Source organism: Meriones unguiculatus, chromosome 10 (genome assembly GCF_030254825.1).
Source record: "Meriones unguiculatus strain TT.TT164.6M chromosome 10, Bangor_MerUng_6.1, whole genome shotgun sequence".
NCBI lineage: Eukaryota > Metazoa > Chordata > Mammalia > Rodentia > Muridae > Meriones > Meriones unguiculatus.
In genome coordinates, this window is record NC_083358.1 from 16,472,437 (window position 1) to 16,497,621 (window position 25,185).

At 45.5% G+C, this 25,185-nt stretch overlaps 1 protein-coding gene across 4 annotated transcripts in view; it reads left to right on the forward strand.

Moving 5' to 3' along the window:
- Positions 1 to 1,358: 1,358 nt before the first annotated feature.
- The window catches only part of Wdr59 (WD repeat domain 59), a 73,792-nt gene continuing 49,965 nt past the window's right edge, over positions 1,359 to 25,185 (forward strand). For all 4 annotated transcript variants that reach the window (XM_060391950.1, XM_021632518.2, XM_021632517.2 and 1 more), the window contains exons 1-6: positions 1,359 to 1,515; positions 14,650 to 14,699; positions 18,320 to 18,455; positions 20,249 to 20,334; positions 21,667 to 21,747; positions 24,692 to 24,729. In XM_060391950.1, the coding sequence (XP_060247933.1) occupies positions 1,462 to 1,515; positions 14,650 to 14,699; positions 18,320 to 18,455; positions 20,249 to 20,334; positions 21,667 to 21,747; positions 24,692 to 24,729 (445 nt within the window). In that variant the 5' untranslated portion in view covers positions 1,359 to 1,461. The remainder of the gene's footprint in view (positions 1,516 to 14,649; positions 14,700 to 18,319; positions 18,456 to 20,248; positions 20,335 to 21,666; positions 21,748 to 24,691; positions 24,730 to 25,185) is intronic.

The following is a 25,185-nucleotide window of genomic DNA, read 5'->3' on the forward strand; positions in this document are numbered from 1 at the left end:
CTTAATGAAATACTTTTTCTTGATACTTTGATAGTATACACTATCAAAATCTTCGTATACTGAAACACTCAAACGTCACCTTCAAGGTGCCATTTTTCAGGTCCTCAATTTAAGTTATCTCATCCTGACACATTACTTGCAAGTCTATTATAATGTGCAATTCATTAGGCCAAATATTTATCTACTGGGGAAGGACCAGCTGTTCCAGCTTTCTGGTACTGAAGGGTTTTCTGGGATGCTGGTCATTGTGCTAAAGCCTGGACTGTTCCAGTCAGGCAACAGTGAGATGGTCACCCTAACGGCAGAAAAGTTTGCCTTCTCTTGTACAACCAGGATTCCAGGGTGAAAGGAGCTAATATTTTCTCTCCGTTGCGCATAGGACTCGCGCATAGGACTCGCGCATAGGAATACTGGCACTAGTAAGAACAATAGTTTATGCCCAGTGCCTGGCTCCTGACATAGCTAAATAAGACCAGCCATTTCCACGTCTGCAGAGAAAGTGATGCTAAGCCAGTTAACCCAGCATTTCAAAAGGTAGGACTGAAGAAAAGTCAACTATCATCTACTATGCTAAACTTCTTTATTATTTTTTATTTCACCCTCAAAAATTATATAAGACTCCAAAAACTGTTTGTGAGGACTAACGTATTAGAAATTAAGGCCATGAATTAAAAAAAAAATTATGCTTAAATAGCAACCATCGTTAACATTAATTACACATCGTAAACGAGAAAAATTACTACACTTTCCAAAACCAGAACAATGCAATGGAAAACTGGCAAGTCTTTTAACATTCTGCATAAATCACCTCTCTGGGTACCTTCCTGGGGAGAACTCTACCGCACACGAGGGAGAGAAAGTGAAAGTAACGTGTCAGCAGGATTATGACAGTGTTTTACCTTTAGAGACTTGCCTCTCCGCCCTCGCCCCCCTCCAAAGTGTCAAGGAGAACCCCAGGAGCTCTGACCCTGAAGAGGCGAGCGAGGCGGTACGACACGAAACAGTAAACTGTGCACTCAGATTTTTCAAAGCCTCGATGGCAGGCACTAGAAGAGGTGTTCTCCTTTGGTGCGGATGTCGGTTTCGTTTATAGGTTGTGTGTAAGCTATGGGATATTACAGAGCGCCTGTAAGAAACTCCGGCTTTTCCTGGGTAACCGACACTGTGCGGACCTTGGACTACAATTCCCGGCAGAGCTAACGGCGGCGGGGGCGTGTCAGCAGCCGCCGGGTGCCTGGGTGACTCGTACTGATGACGGAAGGAAGGGGCAAGGTCCGCCATTGGGGGAGAAAGCAGGAGAGGCGGAGTCTATCATCGGATTAGCCAATGAGCTGCGGCCAAGCGAAAGGCGGGGAGATGGGCGTGGTCGGAGCTATCAGCAGGCGGTGTGGCGTTTACTAACCGGGGAGTCTCGGGTCCTGGGGTGGGGGGTGGGGGTCGCCCCCACGTCTGGCTAGCGAGATGGCAGCGCGCTGGAGCAGTGAGAACGTGGTGGTGGAGTTTCGGGACTCTCAGGTGAGCTGTGCGTGAATGGAGCCGCCTGCACATGCGCTTTCCGTGCTAATGCCGCTCCCCACCCCCCTTCACTCCGTTCCATCCTTCATCTCCTCGCTCAGGGTGGGGAGATGGATCTGGGGCTGTCAGAGTCAGGAGAGCCTAGGGGAGCTTTGTTAACTGCTCAGGACAGTTAGGGCAGGCGTGTACGGTTCCACAGGGTTTATGGGACTTGGGTCACCGAGATACCCATAGGAAATGCTGAAGAGACTCCCCTTGTTCGAGGTAGTGAGCCGGGGGAAGTGTCCACTCCCGAGGCGGTCGACTGCACTTGGAGACTTCGGGAAAGTCGCAGAACTTCTTTGGGCCAACCTCGCCTTGTAACATTTTGGGGGGTGAACCTGTGAAATGCTGTTGTGCAGAGCATCTGTTTCAGCCCCCGATCTGCTAAGTGGTTGCTGATGTGGAAAATACTCCGTCGTTGATAAAATCCATGTGTTGCTTAGACTGGACACCTGTGTAGCCCATCCCTGATGGTCACACCTTACAGTCAGTGTTCTTATCTGTAGAAGGGAGGTCATACTTACAGGACTGGCCTGAGAATTTTATGAGGCTGCATGTTTAAGATGTGCAGCATGGCACATGGCAAGCTTCAAAAATTAACTTTGGGGGGCCGGCAAGGTGGCCAGTGAAGGCATTTGCTGCCACCCCTGCCAACCTGAGTTCAGTCCCCAGACTCACATGTCAAAAAGAACCAGCTTCCATACATCATGCTTTCTTCTCTATACACGTGCTGTATAGCACATGCATACATAGTAAATAAATAAACAGAATAAAAAAGTAAGCACGGCACACGACTATAATCCCAACACTCAGGGAGGCAAAGGCAGGCAGATCTCTGTGAGTTCAAGGCCAGCCAGGTCTACAAAGTGAGTCCAGGCAGCCAAGGCTACACAGAGAAACCCTGTCTGGAAAAACTAAAAACAAATAAATAAACAAAAAAATGCCTTTTAAAAAAATGTTAGCATTGAGCCCTTGAAGTGTGTCAGGTAGAGAGGCTCTTGCCGAAAGGCCTGACAACCTGAGTTTTACCTCTGGAACCCGCATGGTGGAAGGACAGAGAGAGTAACTGCAAGTTATTCATTGACCTCCACACACGTGTGCTCACACTCACATACTCACAAAATAAATTAAAAATATATAATTAAAAAATTTAAAGCCAGGCGTGGTGGCACACGCCTGTAATACCAGCACCCTGGGAGGCAGAGGGAGGCAGATCTCTGTGAGTTGATGCCAGCCTGGTCTACAGCCAAGACTACAGAGAGAAACCCTGTATCAAAACACAAACAAAAACAAAACAACAACAAACTTTGCATTGACTAAATATTTTTATTATTTTTTTGTTTCTGTCATTTTTAAATAAAAAAAAAACCCTTATTATAGTGAGTATATGATGTGTGTGATTGTGGGTGCATTAGAGATCAGAGGAGAACCCTTGGGAGTCCGTTCTCTTGCACTGTGGGACTTGAGCTCAGGTCAACAGCCATGTCTAGCGAGAAATGTTATGGGTCATCTTGAAGGCACTCGTTTACAATTTTAGGTGTGTGTTTGTTTTGCCTGTATGTTTTTGGTTTTTTTGAAACGGTTTCTTTCTGTAGCCTTGGCTGTCCTGGACTCATTTTGTAGACCAAGCTGGCCTTGAACTCACTGAGATCCTCTGCCTCTCAGAGTGCTGAGATTACAGGCTTCTGGCTGCCTCTATGTTTATATATGAATCATTTCCATGTCTAGTGACTGCAGAGGCCAGAGAGGGTATGGAATTCTCGAACTAGAGTTGAGAAGAACACAGTTGTGAAGGCTGGAGAGATGGCTCAGTGGTTAAGAGCACTGACTGTTCTTCTAGAGGACCCAGGTTCAAATCTCAGCACCCACATGATAGCTCATGACTGTGTAACTCCAAGATCTGAAACCTTCACACAGACATACATGCAGTCAAAACACCAATGCACATAAAATAAAAATAAAAAAAAACACTAAAACAAACAGTTGTAACCCTCTGTATGGGTGCTGGGAACCTAACCTGTGTCCTCTGGAAGAGGAGGAACCAGTGTAGCCATTCCTCACCCCATCCCACCTTAAAAAAAAAAAACAACCAGGGTTTCATATGTAACTCTGGCTGTCTTCGAACTCATTATGTAGACCAGGTAGATCTCATAGAGACATCCTTCTGCCTCTGTCTTCTGATGCTTGGGATTAGACTCTTTTTTTTTTTGAGACAGGGTTCCATGTATCCCAGGCTGATTTTGAACCTGATGTATAGCTAGGAGATCTTGAACTTCTGATTCTCCTATGTTTGCCTCCTGAGTGTTGAGATCATAGGTGTGCAAGCACTCAGGGCTCTACATGCTAGGCAAGTACAATGCTAACTGAGCTACATCCCTATGTTTCTATAATTCCTCTGTATCAAGTCTTCCATATGCCAGGCTTCATACGAGGGAGTGTATCTGCATGTTCTTTTTCCACTTAATGAAAGACCCTTGCAGGCTAAGTAGGTATTATCCTTTCATACCAAAAGGGGAAGCGGATCCCTGTTTGGCTGATCTTGAGAGACTTGGCTAAGGCCAGTATGTGACTGATGGCTTTGGGATTTGGACAGTCTCACCCCAGAGCTCATTATATTACTTCATCTCTTAATAGCTCATAATGTGTCACACATAGGTCCATAATAAATATCGCGTCTCTGTTTCCTGATACCTAGGGCATTTCTTGGCAAGTTTTCCCATTTATTCAACAAATATTTAGTGAGTACTTTCTTGTGTTTGGTTGTGAGCTGAGCCTTTATTGGCTGAGCCTTCTCTCCAGCCCTGAACACGTTCTGTGTGGCAGACTTTTATTTATTTAGTCAAAAGATTTATTTCAGTTTTGTGGGGGGTTTTTTTGGTTTGTTTATTTGTTTTTGGCTTTTTGAGACAGGGTTTCTCTGTGTAGCACTGGCTGTCCTGGACTCATTTTGTAGACCAGCCTGGCCTCGAACTGAAAGAGACCTTATGTGGTGCTGTAATATATGTGGTGTGCATATGTGTAAGTCTTCTAAAAGTCCCTCCTGCCTTTTGCTACGAAGGCTGATATGTGGAGGAGCCGCCCACCAGTCTGCTCTGTGGTACTCTCTGATAAGTAGTCCCCAGGGAGAATTTGACCAGCAGCTTTTTGGATTAAGGGATCTTGAAACACTTGGTGCTGTCAGCATTGTCAGTGTGGGGTCTGCCTTCCCGAGGGAAGTGCCAGATTCCTAGGGGGAAAATCATAGTGCAGTTACCCGTCTTGTTAATTGCTTTCACTGGGGATCAGGACAGAACTGAACATGTGTCACGTGTCTAAGCCTGCTAATTTGGAAGATGCTAATCTATAAATCTTTTAATTCTCATAAAAACCCAGGCAGTTTCACTCCTGTTTCTTTATAGAGATGTAACTGGAGAGACCTGCAGAGAGGGTGCTGATGACACCTATATGGGAGTGCTATGAAGTAGGGGCAAATAATTAAGCCTAAACAGCAGTTGACATAGCAGGAAAACAGAGTAAATTGGGTAATTTAACTGCCTTGAGGGAGTTTCTGTTTTTCCTTCAGATTTCTCTATTTGGTTGAACTGGTATATCTATAGTGTGGGTTTGCCAGTTTTGTCAGATGTTGATTGGCGGGAGGCAGAAACCTATTTTATTAGCTTTCTACTGTCTAGAGAGAAGTCAGTGCATCCATCATGTTTCCTCTCTGAGAAAGATGGCCAGAACAGTAAACTTCTTAAAATGCTTCATTTTCTTATTTTATATTCTAAAATAATCTTAGTAGGCTGTGATGGTTTGAATGAGAATGGTCCCTATAGACTCATATATTTGAAGTCTGTAGGAGCCATTTGGTGGAATTGTTTGGGAAGGATTAGGAGGTATGGCCTTGTTGGAGGAAGTGTGTCACTTGGGGCCAGCCTTGAGATTTCAGAAGCCTGTGCCATTTCCAGTTAGCTTTCTCTGTCTCCTGCTTGTGGATTAAGAGACAAGCTCTCAGCTACTGCCCTAGCAGCTCGCCTGCCTGCTGTCATGCTCCATGTCATGATGGTCATGGAGCCCTCTGAGACTGTAAGCCCCAAATTAAATGCTTTCTTTTCTGGGCTGGGTCTTGGTGTTTGTCACATCGATTGGAAAGCAACCAAGACACAGGCCAAAGTGCTTGCTGTGACCACCTGAGTTGGATCCCCAGGGACCACACGGTAGCGGTAGAGAACTGACTCCTGAAAATTGTTCTGTGAGTTCCACATGGGCACTGTGGCATGTGTTCTGCCCCCCCGCCCAACATACAACTAAGTAGATGCAAATTTTAGAAATTATTTTAGGGCTAGGGATGTAGCGAATGGGAGAGTGCTTGCCTGGCATGCTCGAGGCCCTGGGTTTGTCTGTTTGTTTGTGTTTTATTTACTATTATTATTGTGTATGTAATCCACCTCTCTTTACCTGCTTAGCACTTAGATTACAAGCATGTGCTAAAATACCTGGCTGTTAAGGGGGAAAAAAAAGACTGGAGGACCCAGGTTTGATTTCCAGCACCCATGTGGGAGCTCAGAACTGCCTGTCTGAGTGCAGGTGCACACCTGCCATGGCACATGTGTGGTCAGATGGCGGCTTTTAGGGGACAGTTCTGGTCTTGCACCGTGAGATCCGGGGGACTAACTCAGGTCTTCAGGTTTGCCCCACAAACACTGCTGTTGTCTCTCCTTTGAGTTCAATGAAGTGTTTCTCAGCTCTTGGTGAACTTAGCTTGGTGGGGGTGGCGCTAGGATCTTGGAAATCCAATGGCCTTCAAAGCCACAATCACAAAGAATGATGAATGAGGACACTAGCCAAGTTTCCTTGCGAGGTAGAGTAACAGCTCCCTGCATCAGGGAGGAATCTCAAAAATGAGTTGTCATCTGGCTTCCTGCCACAGTCCTTTTATGTGCTGAGTCTCATTGGTTCAGCCTGTGTATGAGTTTGGTGTTGATGTAGGATGAACCTGGGAACACACATACACACACAAATGTAGAGGCCAGAAGTCAGCCTAGGGTTTTAGTCCTCAGGGACCATCCACCTGCCTTTGCCTGCTTACCTTCTTAGCACTAGGATTCAAGCTCACGCCATGACATCTGTCTGTTAAAAGGGGGGAGGGGGGTTGGAGAGATGGCTCAGTGGTTAGGAGCACTGTCTGTTCTTCCAAAGGACCTGGGTTCAATTCCCAGCACCCACATGGCAGCTCACAACTGTTTCTAACTCCAATTCCAAGGGATCTGACACCTTCACACTAATGCACATAAAATTAAATACATTAAAAAGAAAAAAGAACCAGAGGATTCTGGTTTGATTTCTAACACCCATATGACAGCTTACAACTGTCTGTAGCTGCACTTACAGGGGAACCAACAACTTTTCTGGCCTCCTCCAGCACTGGACACACACATGGTACACAGACAAACTTACAGGCAAAATACACATAAAATAATAGAAGTTGTGTGTGTCTGTGTGTCCACATGTGCTTGTACACACATGGTAGTGGATAACTGCAGAGGCCAGAGAGGGTACCAAATTCCGTGGCCCTGGAGAGTCACGGGAGGTTGGGAGCCACCTGGGAACCGAATTCAGGCCCTCTGGAAGCAGTAGACCCTCTTAACCACTGAGTCTTCCCTCCAGCCCCACACACCTGGCTCTTTCTAGTGGGTGCTGGGAACCAAACTCTGGTCCAGGCACACTTGACGAGGGGGTCACCTTAGCCTGTAACTCCGGCTCCAGGGAATCCAAGGTCTTTGGTTTCTATGGATGCCTATGCTCACATATAAAGTCTCCTCTCCAAGAGCCATGTAATTAAAAGTGAAATACATTTTGAGAAAAAAAAAAAAGTTTGTTCATTTTGAAAACATTAAATAGAACTGACTCACAAAGCTCTGAATGCTAAGTCTGTAACACCAGCCCCTGGGAGGTAGAGGCAGGAGGGTAGGAGTTCAGGGTCTTCTTACACTGCACAGCAAGTTTGAGGCCAGCTTGGGTTTCAAGAGAAAGTATCTCAAAAAGCAAAACCAAACCAACCAACCAAACAAACAAACAAAAAACCCCGAAACCAATACAATAACAAAAAGTAAAGTAAATCACAGTACTAAGTCGCATCACGGTAGATGTGAATTACTTCTTTTATAAAAAGTTTAACGTAAGGATGCAACAAAATAGTGAAAAACACAGTCTAACGCAGAGGTCAAGGGTTAGGAGCCAAAGAGCTATGCTAGGATGCAGGTGATGGCGCCCTTGGGCCAGGTGACCTCAGCTAAGTCACTACCTTTCGAAGCTTCAGCTTCTTCATCCATAAAGCAAGGCGAACACTAGGCACCTGTGTCTGCACCCCCCCCCCCCGAGCACCCCAGGATGAGGAGTACAGCAAAAGACTACAAAGCAAAATCAAAGAGCAAAGCCACAGGGACTAGAGATTGGACAAAAGGAGCCCCACCTCCCCGGGGTCCATTCATGGTGGAGTCACACGGGACATTTTTTCTTCTAGTGCCGGTGCAGGAAGAGGTGTTGGAGCCCGCTCGGTTAGGGCCTGCAGCATGTCCCAAGAGTGCAGACCCTTTTCAGGAGAAAAGCGTGCTCAAGGGTAGCCACAGGGAGTCACTCTTACCTGCTTGTGTGAACTCTTCCCAAGCCAGGTTCTCAGAGCAGGTCTTCTGGAGGCTGGCCCAGGCTGTGACTGCAAGGAAGCCTTGAGAAGGCTGGCCGTCCTCTTCCTTGCACACGCCACTTGTAGAGTAGCTGTGAGGGTTAAATGAAGATATCTGTGCAGAGCACTTAGCACATATTTTAAGTGCTTGATACATGCTGTTACTGCATTGGAAGTCTGGCCTAAGGAAGTAAAAAATGTGCTTCACAGAATAGACTTTAGGAGCTGAGATGCTGTCTCATCTGCCCTGGTGTTTTCTGCATCAGGAACCTGAGTCCTACAAGGATGGGGTGGTTTCCCCAGTGACACCTCTGTGTGGCACTGAGTTTGCAGGGAGCTGAGACGTTCCCATATTGAAGAGGGAGATTTCCCAAGCAACACCCCTCTCCCTGGCTGTATAAATAAGAGTCTTGGATAGTTTGTACTTCATATTAGACAGTGAAAAATGGCTCAAAGACAGCTTTGGCAGCAGTGTCTGTCTCTATGTAGAGACAAGCTCTTATCCCGTGAAATGGTCTGATTCTTGTTCTGTCAGTGGATTTCAGCCTGTGGCTTCAGGCTGTGAAATCTGACTGACAGTGCATTCACTAGGTGATAAGCTGTTGTTAGGAGAAATGACCCAGCTCTGATCTGCTTTGGTTAGAAGCATGAGCAGACAAAACACTTTTCTTCCTTCCTCCCTCCCTTCCTTCTTCCTTCCATATGTGGCCTAGTCTGGCCTTGAACTCACTGTTTAGTTGCAGGTGACTTTGAACTCCCAATTTTGCCTGCCTCCACCTTTTAAGTGCTGAGCTTACAGGTGTGTGTTGTCATGCCCAGTCCAAGATCAGTTTTCTAACAAGACTTTTTGTATTTGTGCTAATATTTAACTGCAAGTCCAAAATGGATTTGTAATACAATCTATTCCTGTCATTCGGTTATTATTAAGTACATAATTACCTGCTGTTGTCTTTTTTTTTTTTTGGCACGTTCTCACTATGTAGCCTTGGCTGGTTGGAATTCATTATGTAGATCAAGCTGGCCTTGAACTCACAAGGCCACCTCCCAAGGCTGGGATTATTATAAGTATTATTATTACCGTATCCAGCTGTGGCTTTCCTTGTTAACAGATCTTTGAGCTGTAGTTAATTAACCAAACAATCCACCTATTTAAAGTGAACCTAGTGTAATCACCGTTATTTTTAGAACAGTCACTGCAACTGTAATCTGTTTTTGTTTGTTTATTTGTTTGTTTTGGTTTTGTTTTTTTCGAGATAGGGTATTCCGTGACAGTCCTGGCTGTTCTGGGACTTGCTCTGTAAACCAGCCTGGCCTCAAACTCACAGAAATCTACCTGCCTCTGCCTCCTGAGCGCTGGGATTAAAGATGTGCACCACCATACCCAGCTCACTCCTTTTTTATAGTTGAGTAACAGGCCATTGTATGGCTATCCAACTTATTGTTGGACAGTTGTTTCCGGTTGGGGGGTATTTTGAGTAGTGTTACTGTGAACACTGATGTGCAAGTTGTTGTATAGTAAAAGCATTTCAGGCTTACAACGGGCCCAGTGCCACACACCTGTAATCCTAGCACTCAGGGAGGTAGAGGCAGTCCGATTTCTCCGAGTTCGAGGCCAGCCTGGTCTACAATGGGAGTCCAGGACAGCCAAGGTTACACAGAGAAACCCTGTCCCAAAAAACCAAAAGGAAAAAAAAAAAGACTTAAATTGCCTTTAATACCAGATACTCATTGAATTAATGTGCTATTGAATATCATGTGCTAGCAAATTGATTTTTTTACCCTCAAGAAAATTACAATCTAATGGATGAATTGTACTAATAACTAAATACCATTGTAGTATCTCAAGTGCCAAGGAAAGAGAGATCCTAGGTCTGGTGGAAACACAGAAGCAGCTACTTCATATTAGGTTTGTGTGAGGGGATGGTCCAGCAAAACCTTAGAAAAGTCTGTACTGAATCCCAAAGGGTGGGGACTTGAGGATCTAGGTAATTGCTGTGAAAGCCTTCAGAGCTGAGTTTGGGTCCTGCTACCTACATAAAAAGTCGAGCATGCTGGTGCACCCGTATGATTCCAGTCCTGAGGAGGTGGAGATGGGAGGATCTTTGGAGCTTGCTGGCCAGCCAGCCCAGCTGATGAGTTCCAGGTTTCAGTGAAACTCTGTAAATAAATAAGGTGGACAGCAATCGAGGAAGATTCTCCATGTTGACCTCTGGCCTCCACACTCAGGAAACTGTACCTACCACACACCACACACTCTCACAGACACTCAAGAAGACAAAGGGTTGGCCAGATAACGAATGGACAGAAGTGTCTTCCGGGCAGAAAAGCCATTGGTGTAAAGGTCCTGAGGTGAAAAGGGGAGGGAGAAGGGAGGGAGGAAGAGACTAGGTTTGGAGGGCTGGGGTTCATTTTGAAGAATTCCTAATGGCTGGGATATCGGGACAGGGTTTGGAGGGGAGAGATGGGCGACAGGAAGGAACAGGCAGCTCTGTGGTGCGTGACGCCGCCCCACGCTCAGGATGCACTCAGTCCTGCTGACTCCGCAGGGCCATGACCAGATTTAGCTTCAGCAGAGGCGTTGAGATTACAGAGAGCACAGCTGGTGGAAGGCTCCTGACCTTCCCGGCACCTTAGACAAGGCAGAGGATGGGAGCAAGTGGCTGAGTAGGGAGAGGAGGATGGTATGTCCAAACTTAAGTGGGCTCTGAGTACAGTTGTATCCGGAAGCAAGGTGTTTTAGGTCAGGAATGATCATTGATTCGGATCCCGTCTTAATTTCTTCACTAGGTCATTTTGATTTTGTTTGTTTTTGTGGTTTTTTTTTTTTTTTTTTTTTACTAAATATAGCCCATGCTGGCTTTGAACATAAGGTCCTCCAGTGGCAGCCAGCTAAGTGTTAGGATAACAGATAGGTGTCACCGTGCCCAAATTGTTTGCTGGGTGTGTGTGTGTGTGTGTGTGTGTGTGTGTGATGTGTGCATGTGTGATGTGTATATGCGTGCATACATAGGTATGGAGGTCAGAGAACTGTTTAGGAGTTAGTTCTCCCATCTTGTTTTGAGGCAGTGTCTCTCTTGTTTCTGCCACCACCATAGGAATGCCAGGATTATAGATATGTGCTACCATATGAGGCTTTTCACCCACATTCTAGGCTGTCAGGATTGCCTGGCAAGTGCTTTTCCTCACCGAGTCGTCTTTCTGGCCTTGTTGAAAGTTACTTTTCTTCTAAAATTTTACTTAGTCCTGTGTGTGTAAGCATGTCGTGCCTGTGCGACAGCACACACTTGGAGGCCAGGGGACAGCTTTGTGGAGTAGGTGCTCTCCTTCCGCTGTGGGTTAGGTTGCCAGGCTTCCATGGCGAGTACATCTCCCTGCTGAGCCATCTCCCTAGTCCTCCATATAAGTTTTAAGAGGCGGCGTAAAATACCACTGTCAGCTAAGTCTCTGGTCTGGCGTAATCAGCAGTAAGGCCCTTCCTGCAGGCAGACAGGAAGTTCTGTCCGAGCTACTTTCTGCAAGTGTTCCTTTCCTCCCTTGCACTGGGTTCAAAGACCCCCCCCCAGCCAGGTAGCAGTGGTGCACATCCTTAATCCCAGAGGCAGAGGCAGGTGCATCTCTGAGTTTGAGGCCAGCCTGGTCTACAGAGTGAGTTCCAGGTCAGCTAGGGCTACACAGAGGAACCCTGTCTTAGAAAACAAAGCCAGAAACAAACAAACAACCCACACCCCATTCGTGTTAACTGCTTAGCACCTTCCATTCCTTTGGACCGTTGCCCCTTGTCCCTACAGATGGGAGGCTGCTTCATGCTTTGTTGAGACTTCCTTCCCTCCATTTCTTCATTGGGAACCCAGAATAATCGTCTTACATGTTCCTACAAACATAGCGGTAACTTTTTTTTTGGTAATAGTTTTTTTAAATAAATACTTTACTGGGCTGGGAGATGATCCAGTGTATATAGGCGCTTGCCACCAAGCTTGGTGACCTCGCTGAAGCTCTGGAAGGAGAGAAGGAACGGCTGCAGGTTGTTACCCTTAGATCTCCACGCACATGCCGTGGCACGCATGTGTCCTCAACCCCCAGGAAATAAGTAAATGTGTAAAAGATACCTGAACATGGTGATTTATGACTTCCTTGCAGTTTTGAGGCATTTTCATATTTTTAAAATGTTAGTAGAATCATTCCATTGTCTAGGTATGCATACTCATTGTTAGTAAACAGTTCAAAAGACATTTACTGTATTTTGCAGTAGAAATAGAGGTAGAGCTCCTGAGACATAAGGCTTGGTATTTTGGGACTGTTGCCAGATCATGTTGCATTAGCGTTCTGTACATTGCACAGTGCAGATTTAGCAACTTTAATCAGTAGGCATCTATTACCTTAGATTTCTGTGGGTCAGAAGTCCAGGCACTGCACAGCTGGCATTCAATGCCTTACTACCAAAATCAAGGCATCTTTGAGCTGTGTTTTCACCTGGAGGCTTCACTTTAGAGGAATCCATTTCCAAGCTTGTTCAGGTGCTTTTCAATATCCTGTCTCCTAGGGTCTAGGACAGAAATTCCTGCGTCCTTACTGATTGTTACTGAGGGGTTGCTCTCAGCTTCCAGAGGTCACATTAGGTCCTCGTTCTGGGACCCCTTCCACTTTCAGAGGTGGCATAGGGAATCCCCTCTCCTTTCCAACTTCCAGACCAGTTTAAATGATCAGTGTGATTAGGTCTTTCTTTTTTAAAGATTTATTTATTTATTATTATGTATACAGTGTTCTGCCTGCATGTACACCTGCATACCAGAAGAGGGCACCAGATCTCATTGTAGATGGTTGTGAGCCACCATGTGGTTGTTGGGTATTGAACTCAGGACCTCTGGAAGAGCAACCAGTGCTCTTAACCTCTGAGCCATCTCGCCAGCCCCCTGTTTAAATTTCTTGATCTTAAGGACAACTGATTTGACACCTTAATCATATCAGTTAACCACTGGCAGCTTTAGCTAGAGTAGTATTTTAGTAGCTTTGCGTAGTAGGCAGAAGGTGTGTGCTTCAAGGGCCCAAATCATGGGGCTGTGGTAGGATTCTCCATGAGATGCCCTGTAGAAAGATTGTGTTCCCTGTTGGAGAAACCATCTTGTCCTCTTTACAGCATTAGTCTATAAATTACACAGAAGAGTTCTGGGGATGGCATGGCAACAAGCTTGCCTTTGTAGCCAGGCTTCTCTCTGCTCAGGACTTAGGGCAATATGAAGGATGCATTTTAATCACTTTTCAGCCCCTGTGAGAGCATTCTGCCTTCATGTCTCCAGTATTAGGTGGCATAGTTTTTGAGTGGTAGGTAAGCATGAGAAAACCATTGGTGAAGCTAGTAAGAGTGAGGGGGAGGGATTGGTGTTCACCATTTGTAGTTTATGAGTGTGGCTACATGCACAAAGTGAATTCTCCCAGCATGCCCTCTCGGAATAGATGACACACAGATGACAGTACAAGGCTGTAACTGCCAGGATTCAAGTCAGACACATGCCTCACCGTTGCTAGATTTGGTGCAGTCTTTTGGAGATGAGGCACTGAGTCATGGCAGTCATGCTCAGGAGGAACTGGGAGACTGAATTTCAGACTGAATATGAATGGGATATATTAATAACAGTATAACCATGGAGGATAGTGGGGAATGGGGTGTGTGGGGGAATATGTTCAAAGTACATTATGAACTTGCATGGAAATGGCCTTATGTAATCCTGTATAATAAAAAAAAAATGGCTAAAATATTGAATAAAACCTTGGATCTAAAAGGGATAGTATTTGAAAAATATGTCCTATGGCTTCCCTTGTGCTGTGGAAGGGAATGGGTGTGTTCGCTGGGTTTGTAGGTAGCAATGTCCTGGTTACCTTCTTGGGAGAGACTGTTTACTAGCTGTTCTTGCTCTGAGCTATTCAGGTTCTCTAAGGGCTCTAGAAGGTCTGTCTCCTCAGCTTGAATGTGCGGCCTTGGCTGTGTCTAGTCCTGCTGTGCGTCGTGTGTGAGTGGATGTGTGCCCATGTGCCTGTGCGTGTTATGTAGAGAAGCTGGCATGTTGTCAGAGAGAATTTGAGATTTGGGTGGGAACTGTAAGGACTTAAACAGTAGTTCTCAACCCGTGGGTGGCGACCCCTCTAGCAAACCTCTATCTCTAAACAAAATTTACATTACAATTCATAGCAGTCGTAAAATCACAGTCATGAAGTAGCAACAAAAATACTTTTATGGTTGGGGACTGTATTAAAGGGTCACAGCATCAGGAAGGTTGAGGACCACTGGAAAGTGTCCACTGCAAAATAGTAATACCCGATAATTGGTGACTGTTAGCTGGGGGCTTCCTGGGAGATAAGAGGAGAAGCCAAAGTAGGTCTGTCTTCTCCCCTGGCTGTTTGGCTGGCAGAACTGAAACTGTATTTGTTTTTCACAGGCGACTGCCATGTCTGTGGACTGTCTTGGGCAGCATGCAGTGCTTTCTGGGTAAGTGAGCTTCCACAGTTGGCCTGCCACACATTCTGGGGAATACATTTAAAGTTTCTGGGAAACTGGGAAATATCCTCATGTCTGAGGACTATGAAAAGGTTTAGAGCTCACATCTAAGGACCACGAGGGCACCGGCCAGGAGCACATCCCTGACTGTCTTTTAGCCCTGTCTTTTCGTTGTCTCCATTTTCCAAATACACTGGCAGATCTGGCTGTACAGTCTTGGGACATGTTACAAGTGAAGATGAGAATCTGTGACTTTGACTCTGTGCTCTGTAGGCTGTCCCCTGTCTGGCATCCCCTATTTCCTGCTGTTGTCTGTAACAATCGTTAAGGGTGAAGTTGGTCTTTGGGGTTCTTCAGGCCTCCCCCTCCCTCAACTCCTGGGGTTGAACTCAGGGCCTCACGCAGGCCAGCTAGGTGTTCTCCTGCTCAGCTGCATTCCCACACATCCCCCCACTCCAGCTTCTTCAGACTGCTTTGCAGTGTCATGCCAAGTTGTGCTGGCTTTGGACTTGCCATCCTCCTGCCTCAGCCTCCTTGAGGCACAGTTATGCAGGCATTCTAGACTCTTCATATATGCTGGAGTTGTCTCACCAAAACCTTTACAACTCGTTTCTTTCTAAAATTTGTGAAGTTTTCACCATGGCTGCTTTGGCCTGTGTCTGGGCAAAGCAGAGGACCTCCTGTCTTTTCTTGGGTTTGTGTGTGTGTGTGTTACATGTATGTGTGGAGGGTGGAGAACAGCCTTATGTGTCATTCCTCAGGCATGGTCTGCCTTGTTCAGGCTGGGATTCTCGCTGGGCTGGAACTCACAGAGAACACAAGGCTGGATGGGCAGTAAGCTCCAGAGAGCCACCTGTGTCCCCCTAGCACCGAGGTTGCAGTGTTTGCACCATGCCCATCTATTGTACATGGGTTCTGGGATCAGACTCAGACCCTCTAAGCTGTCCCCTCACCTGTGGTAATGTTCTAAGTAAGTGGAAGGATAGAAATACTTTGGCATGTACACACCTATATTATTTTCCAACCCAAATTTCATTTTCTTTCTTTTTTTTTTCTTTTTTAAGATTTATTTTATTTACTTATTACATATACAGTGTTTAGCCTGCCCACCAGAAGAGGGCACCAGATCTCATTATAGATGGTTATAAGCCACCATGTGGTTCTTGGGAATTGAACTCAGGACCTCTGGAAGAGCAAAGCTCTTAACCACTGGGCCATCTCTCCAGGTCCTTGTTTGTTTGTTTGTTTGTTTGTTTGTTTGTTTTTCAAGACAGGATTTCTCTGCATAGCCTTGGCTGTCCTGGACTTCCTTTGTAGACTAGGCTGGCCTTGAACTCACAAACATCTGCCTTCCTCTGCCTCCCTGAGTACTGAGATAACAGGTGTGTGACACCATGCCCAGTCTATTTCAGTTTCTTCTGTAAGGACCTTTAAATCAACTCAGCAAGGGACATTTGAATTCAAATAGACAGAAGCAGCAAGCACAGGGCCCACATAGGTCTGCATCACGTCCTCTGCATACACACACACACATAGTATGGCTTTTAGCTGAAGATTTTTATGGGATTTCTAAGTGTGAGGATGAGTGGGTCTCTGACTCTTGTCCCTGTTCTTGGGACTCTTTCCTTCTGTTGGGTTGCCATGTCCAACTTCAATGATAGTTTTTGCTTCATCTTATTATATTTTATTTTATCATGTTTGGTTGTTATCTCTTTTTTCTGCTTGTTTGTTTGTTTGTTTGTTTTTTGAGACAGGGTTTCGCTGTGTAGTCTGGGCTATCTTGGTCTCACTTTGTAGACCAGGCTGCCCATGAACTCTTGTTATCTCTTAAAAGCCTATTTTCTCTCTCTCTCTTTCTTCTTTCTTCCTTCCTTTCTTTTTTCTTTTTTCTTTTTTATTTTTTTATTTTTTTTTTCTTTTTGAGACAGGTTTCTTTGTGTAGTCCTGACTGTCCTGGAACTAGCTCTGTAGACCAGGCTGGTCTTGAATTCAGCGATCCAGTTGCCTCTGCCTCTGCCTCCCAAGTGCTGGGATTAAAGAGGTGAGTCACCACCACCGAGCTGTTAGATTTTCTTAATTTTCAACTATTGTTTTAATTTTCAAGAACTTTTAAAAACTTGAATTACTATTTAAAGTGTAAAGCATCATTTCAGGAGAGACCCTGTCTCAAAGGAATAGGCAGAGAGTGACAGAGAATGCTGTTTTAACTTTTTTTTTTTTTTAAGATTTTTATTTATTTAATATAAATGAGTGCTCTATTTGCATATACACCTGCATGCCAGGAGAGGGCATCAGATCCCTGTTTAGGTGGTTGTGAGCCACCATGTGGTTGCTGGGAATTGAACTTAGGACCTCTGGAAGAGCAGACAGTGCCCTTAACCACTGAGCCATCTTTCCACCTCCCCTCCCCAAATCTTAAAAAAAAAAAAGTGGTTGGAATAGCCATTTACACGTGTTCAGAAAATTTCTTTTTCTTTTTGGTTTTGGTTTTTAAGACAGGGTTTCTCTGTGTAGCCTTGGTTGTCCTGGACTTGTAGATCAGGCTGGCCTTGAACTCACAGAGATCCGCCTACCTCTGCCTTCCAGAGTGCAGGGATTACAGGTGTGGGCCACCAGGCCTGGCCAGACAATTCTTTTGTTTTGTTCTATTCTGCTTTTGCCTCCCAGCCCCATCCTTCCTCTTTGCCTTAAGAAGGTGCCACCAGGTCATACACTCAATCAGCTTGATCCTGAGACACTTCCTGTCTTCAGCAGTTGGGCTCACTATCAGTTGCCATTTGTCCATATGCTTTCCCCTCCAGTTTTCTTTGTTTTGTGGCTTCCTGTTTTGTTTTGTTTTGTTTTGTTTTGTTTTTCTTTGAACTATATTTTGGTAGGGCTTTAGGGATGGGGGAATGAACATAACCGTTTAGTCACTAGTGTCTATCTGAAGAGCCCTCTTTCTGCTGTACTTACCTCCTTCCTGTGTTACTCTGTTATTCCTCTTTCTTGGGTCATTAGTTCTCTTCCTGATAGATCTGGTTTTGTTTCCAGGTAATAGACTTGCAGAGGAAGTTGAGATTTTTCTGCAGGATTTTAGCCCAGTAACAAGTCTGCTTTTGAATTTATTAAATATGCAGCTCTGTGCCTGGTGATACGGGGCTTTCAAAGACATTCTAGCTACGGTGTAGTTTCCAGGTACACAGGTGAATTGAGACAAGAGCCTTAACATTTGGTAGCCTTCTGTAGAGAAAACACAGTTGAAATGTAGATCCTGCAGTGGGGTTCATGTGGAACTGGAAATCAATCCCAGCGGGGCCCTGGGACAGGATCGGAGAGGAACATATTGGAGCTGAATACAGAGGGAGCAGACACACTTCTGAGTGGCTGTGGGTAATGAAAGCCAGCTATGAAAGTAGCTTTCACAGGGATACTGTTCCACTTTGCTTAACCATCGGCCTGGCTTACACTTGTCACTTGTATGCCTTTCAGAGTAGATAATTGTCGTATGTATCTGCGAGGTTTTTGGAGCACTGCCTGCAAAGTGTTTGCATGCGACTCTGAGCGTGCTTTGCCAGCTTAACGCGCACGTTGTTATGCCGTTGCTTGCTATAATGTTGATGTTGTTCTAGCCGAAGATTCCTGTACATCGTCAATCTAGATGCCCCTTTTGAAGGTCATCGGAAAATCTCCCGACAGAGCAAATGGGACATTGGAGCTGTACAGTGGAATCCTCATGACAGCTTCGCACACTATTTTGCAGCTTCGGTGAGTTCATTTAAGGAGTGTCATCTTTTAAACTTGTTATTGAGGGCTGGCAAGTCTTGAGAGAAGGATGGGGGAGGTTTGTGGGGCTGGAGAGATGGCTCAGTGGTTAAGATCTCTGGATGGATGCTCTTCCAGAGGACCTGGGTTCAAGTCCCAGTACCTACATGGTGGCTCATAACCACAACTGTCTGTAACTTGAATTCTAGGAGATCTGACGCCCTCATCTAGCCTCCCTGGACACCAAGCGTACACATGCTGTAGAGATATACATGAAAGCAAAGCACCCATACACATATAATAAAATATGCAAATCTTAAGGAAAAAAGAGAGCTTTGCCTGTTTCTGAAAGAAGAGGCAAGTTGCCTTGTTGTTTTAATATGTATGTGTGTATGTGTACAATTAAAATGCTGGCCTCTGGTCTTTGTTAGGCTTCGTATTTTTAGGGACTGACTCCAATTTTTAAAATTATTTTTTATAATTAATTATTATTATTATTATTATTTTACTTTATATCCTAGTTGTAGCCTCATCCCTTCTCCCCTCCTATCCTCACCCTCCCTTCACCCCCCCCCAATCCAAATTTTTAAAGGGAAGCAAGTAGATGCTTTCATTTTTGTGTGTAGTGAGTTACCTTCCTTAGTGACAATGTAAGCCAGGGGCTGCACAGCAGATAACGGAAAGATGTTCTGAGGAGGAGGAGGACACGCTGGTCTGGATCAAACTCCTCATCTATCAGCTAGAGAGATGATTCAGCAGTTAGAGCCAGTAGTGCCCTTTCAGAGGACCTGAGTTCAGTCCCTTGCACCCACCTTGGGTGTTGTGCCGTTGCCTGTAACTCTAGCTCCAGGGGACCTCTGGCCTCCTCTGGTCTGTGTGGGAACCTGCACTCACATGCTCACACACCCCCCATACAGATAATTAAACACAAAATAAAGTAAAACAAAAACATCTCATCCGTTCCAAGGGTGGGATTCTTTCCTAGTTGGGGGGAATTAGATTGGTTAACATTAGTGGATTTTTGAGTGCCTTTTTATATGTGAATTCCCCAGAGTCTAGACCTAGCTTCTTGTTTTCTGAGAAACTTATCACTCCCCAGAAGATTTGGGGATGTATCACCTCTGACATTTTCCCCCTGCGTCTTTGTCAACATTCTTTTTTCTAGCTCATTGGTTCTCAACCTTCCTCATGCTGAGACCCTTTAACACAGTTCCTCATGTTGTGGTGACCCCCAACCATAAAATTTTGTTGCTACTTCATAACTGTGATTTTGCTACTGTTATGAATCGTAGTATAAATATCTGATATGTAGATGGCCTTAGGTGACCCCTGTGAAATGCTCATTTGATCCCCAAAGGGTTAGCAACCCATAGGTTGAGAACTGCTGCTCTAGAGCAACTATTGTGTTCTATGCATTTCATGATTATTATTATTTGTGTATGTACATGTGGATATGTGTTCACACATGTGTGATTGCATGTGTGCACACATGTGTGTGGAGGCCAGAGGTCAGTGTGGGATGTCTTCCTCGACCATTCTTCTCCTTAGTTTTTGAGGCAGGGTCTCTTACTGAGCCTGGAGCTCGCTATCTTGGCCTGGCTGGGTGGCCAGTAACCCCAGGGATCCTCGTCTCTCCATTTCCCCAGCACACACATTCTGCACCTAGCTTTTTAGGTGGCTGTTGGACATTGATTCAGCCTCTTTGCTGCCTGGGCTGTGTCCCAGCAGTTGGTAAGAACTTCTGTGCCAGTGTGTGCTGAGCCACTCACTGTCTTCTCATTCTTGCTCCTTTTCAGAGTAACCAACGGGTTGACCTTTATAAGTGGAAGGATGGCAGTGGGGAAGTTGGCACAACCTTACAAGGCCACACTCGAGTTATCAGGTAGGCATTGCCCCTGGGCAGCTCCTTGGCCTGTCTCACTGTGTCACAATCCTTGGATGAGCGAAACAAAGATTCCTGCTCTTCATTTGCTTGACCCGCTGTGTTACTGGTACCCTGAGTAGCCAATAGGGCCTCAGTCTGCCAGGCAAAGTACCGACAAATAGTCTAGAGCATAGCCAGTTAAAATCTAGGAAATACAACCCAAGTCCCAGGAGACTTGGCTGCACCTCAGACCAAAGAACAGGGGCAGGGCTGATTTCTGTTGCATGAAGAAGTTGTTATAAAATAGAATCTCCCCATTCAGGGTCCTTAGTGGCCAGAAGTGCAAGGAGACACCAGGCAGCAAGCAGCCATGAATCACCTCACAGAGCTCCTGTCATGTAGCTGCCTTCCACATGGGGCTTTACAGAGTGCTCTTGATCCTCTTTTACAATGGGTCACTATTTCCTTTTCCCGGAGAGTAGTAGCAGGGAGTGTAGGGCTGGGGAAGATGACCTGGAAGTGATAGGAAAGGTTAGATACTTATATGGGCAGAATGTCTATGGAATACTGCCTTTCCTAGGACTGGGAGTAACAGGCAGGAAGTTTGTCCTGCTTAAGAGGGTTTTACCCAAGGCTCCAATGGCTGATAATTCTGAGATCACACTGTATGTTTCCTCTTTGTTTTGTCTGTTTATTCAGAGAGAGTGGAGAGGGGGAGAAAGAGGAAGGAGGGGAAGAGAGTTGGGCTCCTGTACATTTTATTTGTTAGGAGAGGGGAAGGTCTTATGTTCTATTTGTCGTTGTTTTTAAAAGTTAAGGACAGTTTAATTTATTAGCGTTTAAAAGAAAACCTCTAAGGTTAGATAAGGTGTAGATCTCACAGCTGCCTGGAGGAAGAAGGTGGAGAAGAGAAGAATAGAAAAGGCCATGCCTTTTGAGGTAAGCCTGCATGGAGGGGCAGCCACATGCAGAGGGCAGAACTTTAGAGAAAGTGTTAGAGAAAGCATGCTTAGAAAGAGTTGGAAAGAAAAACAAAAGGAAAAGGTATGCTTTTCTGAGGACTCAGAAAAGGCAGGCTGGACAGAACCTTGTCGGACTCTGTGGCGTCTGCCTCTGTGCAAGTTTTAAGTTAAAATGCCCCGTTTCTTTTCAGGAGCAGGGAGAATTGTGGTTAGCAGTTCTAGGGAGAAGGACAAGAGCTTGAAAGGAACCTGAGCTCCTTCTGAGCAGAGTCATGCAAGGGAGCTCATTGTGAAGCTGTTGTGAGGTGACTAGAGACTGGATTTGTTATTGCTTTTGAACCAGATGTTGAAGCTTTGTCTTTCTGTTGTTCTGTTTTGTCTCTGCCAGCGACCTGGACTGGGCAGTATTTGAGCCAGATCTCCTGGTCACCAGTTCTGTGGACACCTACATCTACATCTGGGATATCAAGTAAGAACAGTGAAGAAGCACAGTTACTTGGTGGACAGTTTGGGACTTTGTCGTAGTTTGATTCCTGTGGATGCAGATCCCTAGCCCAGGATGTGAGAGGAGGTATAATGGGAGATAAGAGGAGAGCCTCCAGGGATGAAGAAGACAGGAAGATCTAGAAGGCTGTGAAGAGCAGGCGCATCCTTCCCAGGTGCCACTGCAGAGCTTAATCTTCCTGGGCAGCACGGTCTCTGGTGGGAAACTCCTTCCTCAGCTGTGACCCACTGAGGGCTGGGAAGCAGGGTACTGCTGTCAGAGCTGATGGCTGCCGTCAGAAGTCTGAATTCCCCAGCTCTACAGGCTTGTCACGGTTCTGCAAAGCAGTCCTCTGAGGCCAGGCAAATCCCCATGGCAAAGAAGCACAGATGCTGGCATTTGCAAGTTGAGCTGTTCTGCTGAAGTGGCAAGTGATGAGTTGCTAAGACATCTGCTAAGACACCAGCTCTTACTGGCTCTTTGTTCCCTGCCATTAAGGGGGGGTCGGGAAGGAGTGCTAATGGCCTCCTCACATGGTGGCACCTCATAAACTAAAGTTGAAGGAGCTCCCAGCCTGAGGTCTGGCTTTTCTGGGACCTGCCCTTCTTTTGCTGATGGTTAGAGCTGGCCATTCCGAGAGTGCCGTCTGTAGACGATGCTGTGTTGTAGGCCCCCCTGCCACCAGGTCACTGCTTCTCTCATGGCAGTAACTCTCGTTATTTTACCCTGTCAGCTGGGAGAGTAGATAGACAACAAGCCAGAGATGGAAGGGGACAGACTAGTTAAACCAGCAAAAGCCATCTAGGCAGTAAGGTGTGTGTATCCGGTCTGGCCAAATATGGCCTCCTTACCTGCAGACCTGCCCTTAGGGAGAGGCATGGAATTCAGAAGTGAAGAGGAGAGCCTTTCCGCAAATAAAAAGTCCGCAGGGAGCAGAGGGCAGGGTTAGGGAGTGCCCCACATTTACATACAGCAAATATTTTCATCTTTAAAGACACTGAATTAGCCAGGTATGGTGGTGCACACCTTTAATCCTAACTCTTAAAAGGCAGAGGCAGGTGGATCTCTGAGTTTGTGGCCAGCTTGATATACAGAGTGAATTCCAGGATAGCTAGGGTTATACGGATCCACTCTGTTTCAAAAAATAAAACAAAAACAAAACAAAAAGACACCAAATTGACATTCCTTTCCCATTATTTTAAGTCACAGCTGAATGTGGAAGGTTGTAAAACATTTGACAACAAGAAAGGATTTCTGAACATTTGACCTAAAAATCCAAAATTGAACACAGAATGAAGCCGAGGTGTTGATTTTATACCTGTTTTATATAAACCTGTGAACCCCAGAGTCGCATAAAAATTTCTCAGGTGAAAAGGGAATGTCAATTCATGAAGCTTAAGAAACTCTAAGTAGGGGGTCTGGAGAGATGGCTCAGTGGTTAAGAGCGCTGGTTGCTCTTCCAGAGGACCCAGATTCAATTCTCAACAACCACCTGGTGGCTGACAACAGTCTATAATGGGATCTGATGTCCTCTTCTGGTGTGCAGATGTACATGAGGACAGAGCATCCATATACATAAAATACCTAAATGAATAAATGTTTAAGAAAACCTAAGGGGGGAAAACAATAATAATAAGAAGAACAAAGGAAATGAAACTCTAAGTAGTGAGTCTCCTCTGCACCGGGGAGCCACCTGCTTCTCTCATATGTCTCTGACTTTGTCGTCTGCTGTTGAGCTGCTTTATAGCAACAGTAATTCTTTTTTTTTTTTAACCAAAATCTCAATGACATATAGCAAAATTTGTCAGCATGACTGTTTTTGAGGCTACTGCTAAATCATAACTATATCTGCCTATTCCTGAAACTTGTGTCCAAAGCTTTACTTTGAAAATCATAAACTTTACACAGTAAACAACCCTCCATTCCCTCCATCACTTGGAACTGGGAACTCAGCTCTTGCCAATTGTGTTTCCAGTTTCCGTTTAATGGGCCTGACCACCCAACTACCTCCTAAAGAAGGTAGTTCTTATAGGGAGGGATTCTGATTCTCTTTTTGAAACAGGGTCTCACTATGTACTCTTGCTGGCCTAAAACTTGCTGTGTAGACCAGGCTGGCCTCAAACTCACAGAGATCCACCTGCCTCTGACTCCTGAATGTTGGGCTTAAAGGCATGCACCCTTGGCAAGCACAGGATTCTGGTTCTTATGGTTTTCTCCTCTGCCACAAATGGGGAAAAAAAAGAAATTAAATTGACAGCTCTTTTCCAGTTATTTAAGTCACACTGGAATGTGTGGGGTTGTAAAGCATTTGGCAACGAGAAAAGATTTCTGAACATTCATTGACCTAAAAATTAATCCAAAGTCAAACACAGAATGAACCTGAGGTGTTTTGGGATTTTACGTCTATCTGAAAGACCGGTGGACCCCAGGGTCACATAAAAATTGAAGCAAGGACGGGGAGACAGCGTGTGGCCCAGTACACGCTGACATAGACACTCCCTCCCAGCTGCTTACGGTCAGGGTGACGTCCTCTAGAGGCCAGCTTGGACGGCAAAGTCTTCAGGTTAAACCTGGGCAGGCGGCAATGTGGCTGCCTTACAGGCGTGAGGACCTGAATCAGTGCCCAACACCCACCTAAAAAGCTGGGTGCAGAATCTCTGTGCTGGGGAAGTGGAGAGAGGAGAATCCATAGGGTTCCTGGCCACCCAGCCTAGCCAAACTAGTGAGCTATGGTGAATCTCTGTGGACGCACCTGAATGATTTGAAACCCAGGCTCTTTCTTCCTTGAAGTATCTGACAAAAAAAAAACCTCAATGTTAAGTCCAGATGTCCCTAGCAGAGAGTACCGAAGTGTGAGCTGAGAGTAAAGTGCACTGTCTGGCTGTTGGTACTTGATAACAGCATTTGACTTCTCATTTCTCTGTTTCAGAGACACAAGGAAGCCTACGGTTGCGTTGTCAGCTGTAGGTGAGTGTGTCCACCCCTGGCTGTCTTCTCTGGTTCCTTCCTATTCAGCTATCCTCCTCTCAACTCCGACTACCCACAGCTGTGCTCCATCATGACTGGATGGAATTCTAAGTTCCATGGAGCAAGATGCTTGCTTCAGGCTGGCCTAACCTCAGTCCTGGTCCTAGGTTATCAGCTGTCATATTCTTACCATTAGCTTCAATAATTGTCATCATATATCCAGTCTTGTTTCAGTCTCGTTACTTTTGTTTTGAAGCAACATCTGGGTATTGTATTACTTCTTCAAATATTTTATTATGCATTTGCCCATGTGTGCACACACACACACACACACACACACACACACACACACACAGAATCTCTGAGGGCTGAAGAGATGGCTTATTTGGCAGAAGGCTTGTCTTCCAAGCATAAACACCCTAGTTTACTCCTCAGAACTCATGTGAAATAAGCCAG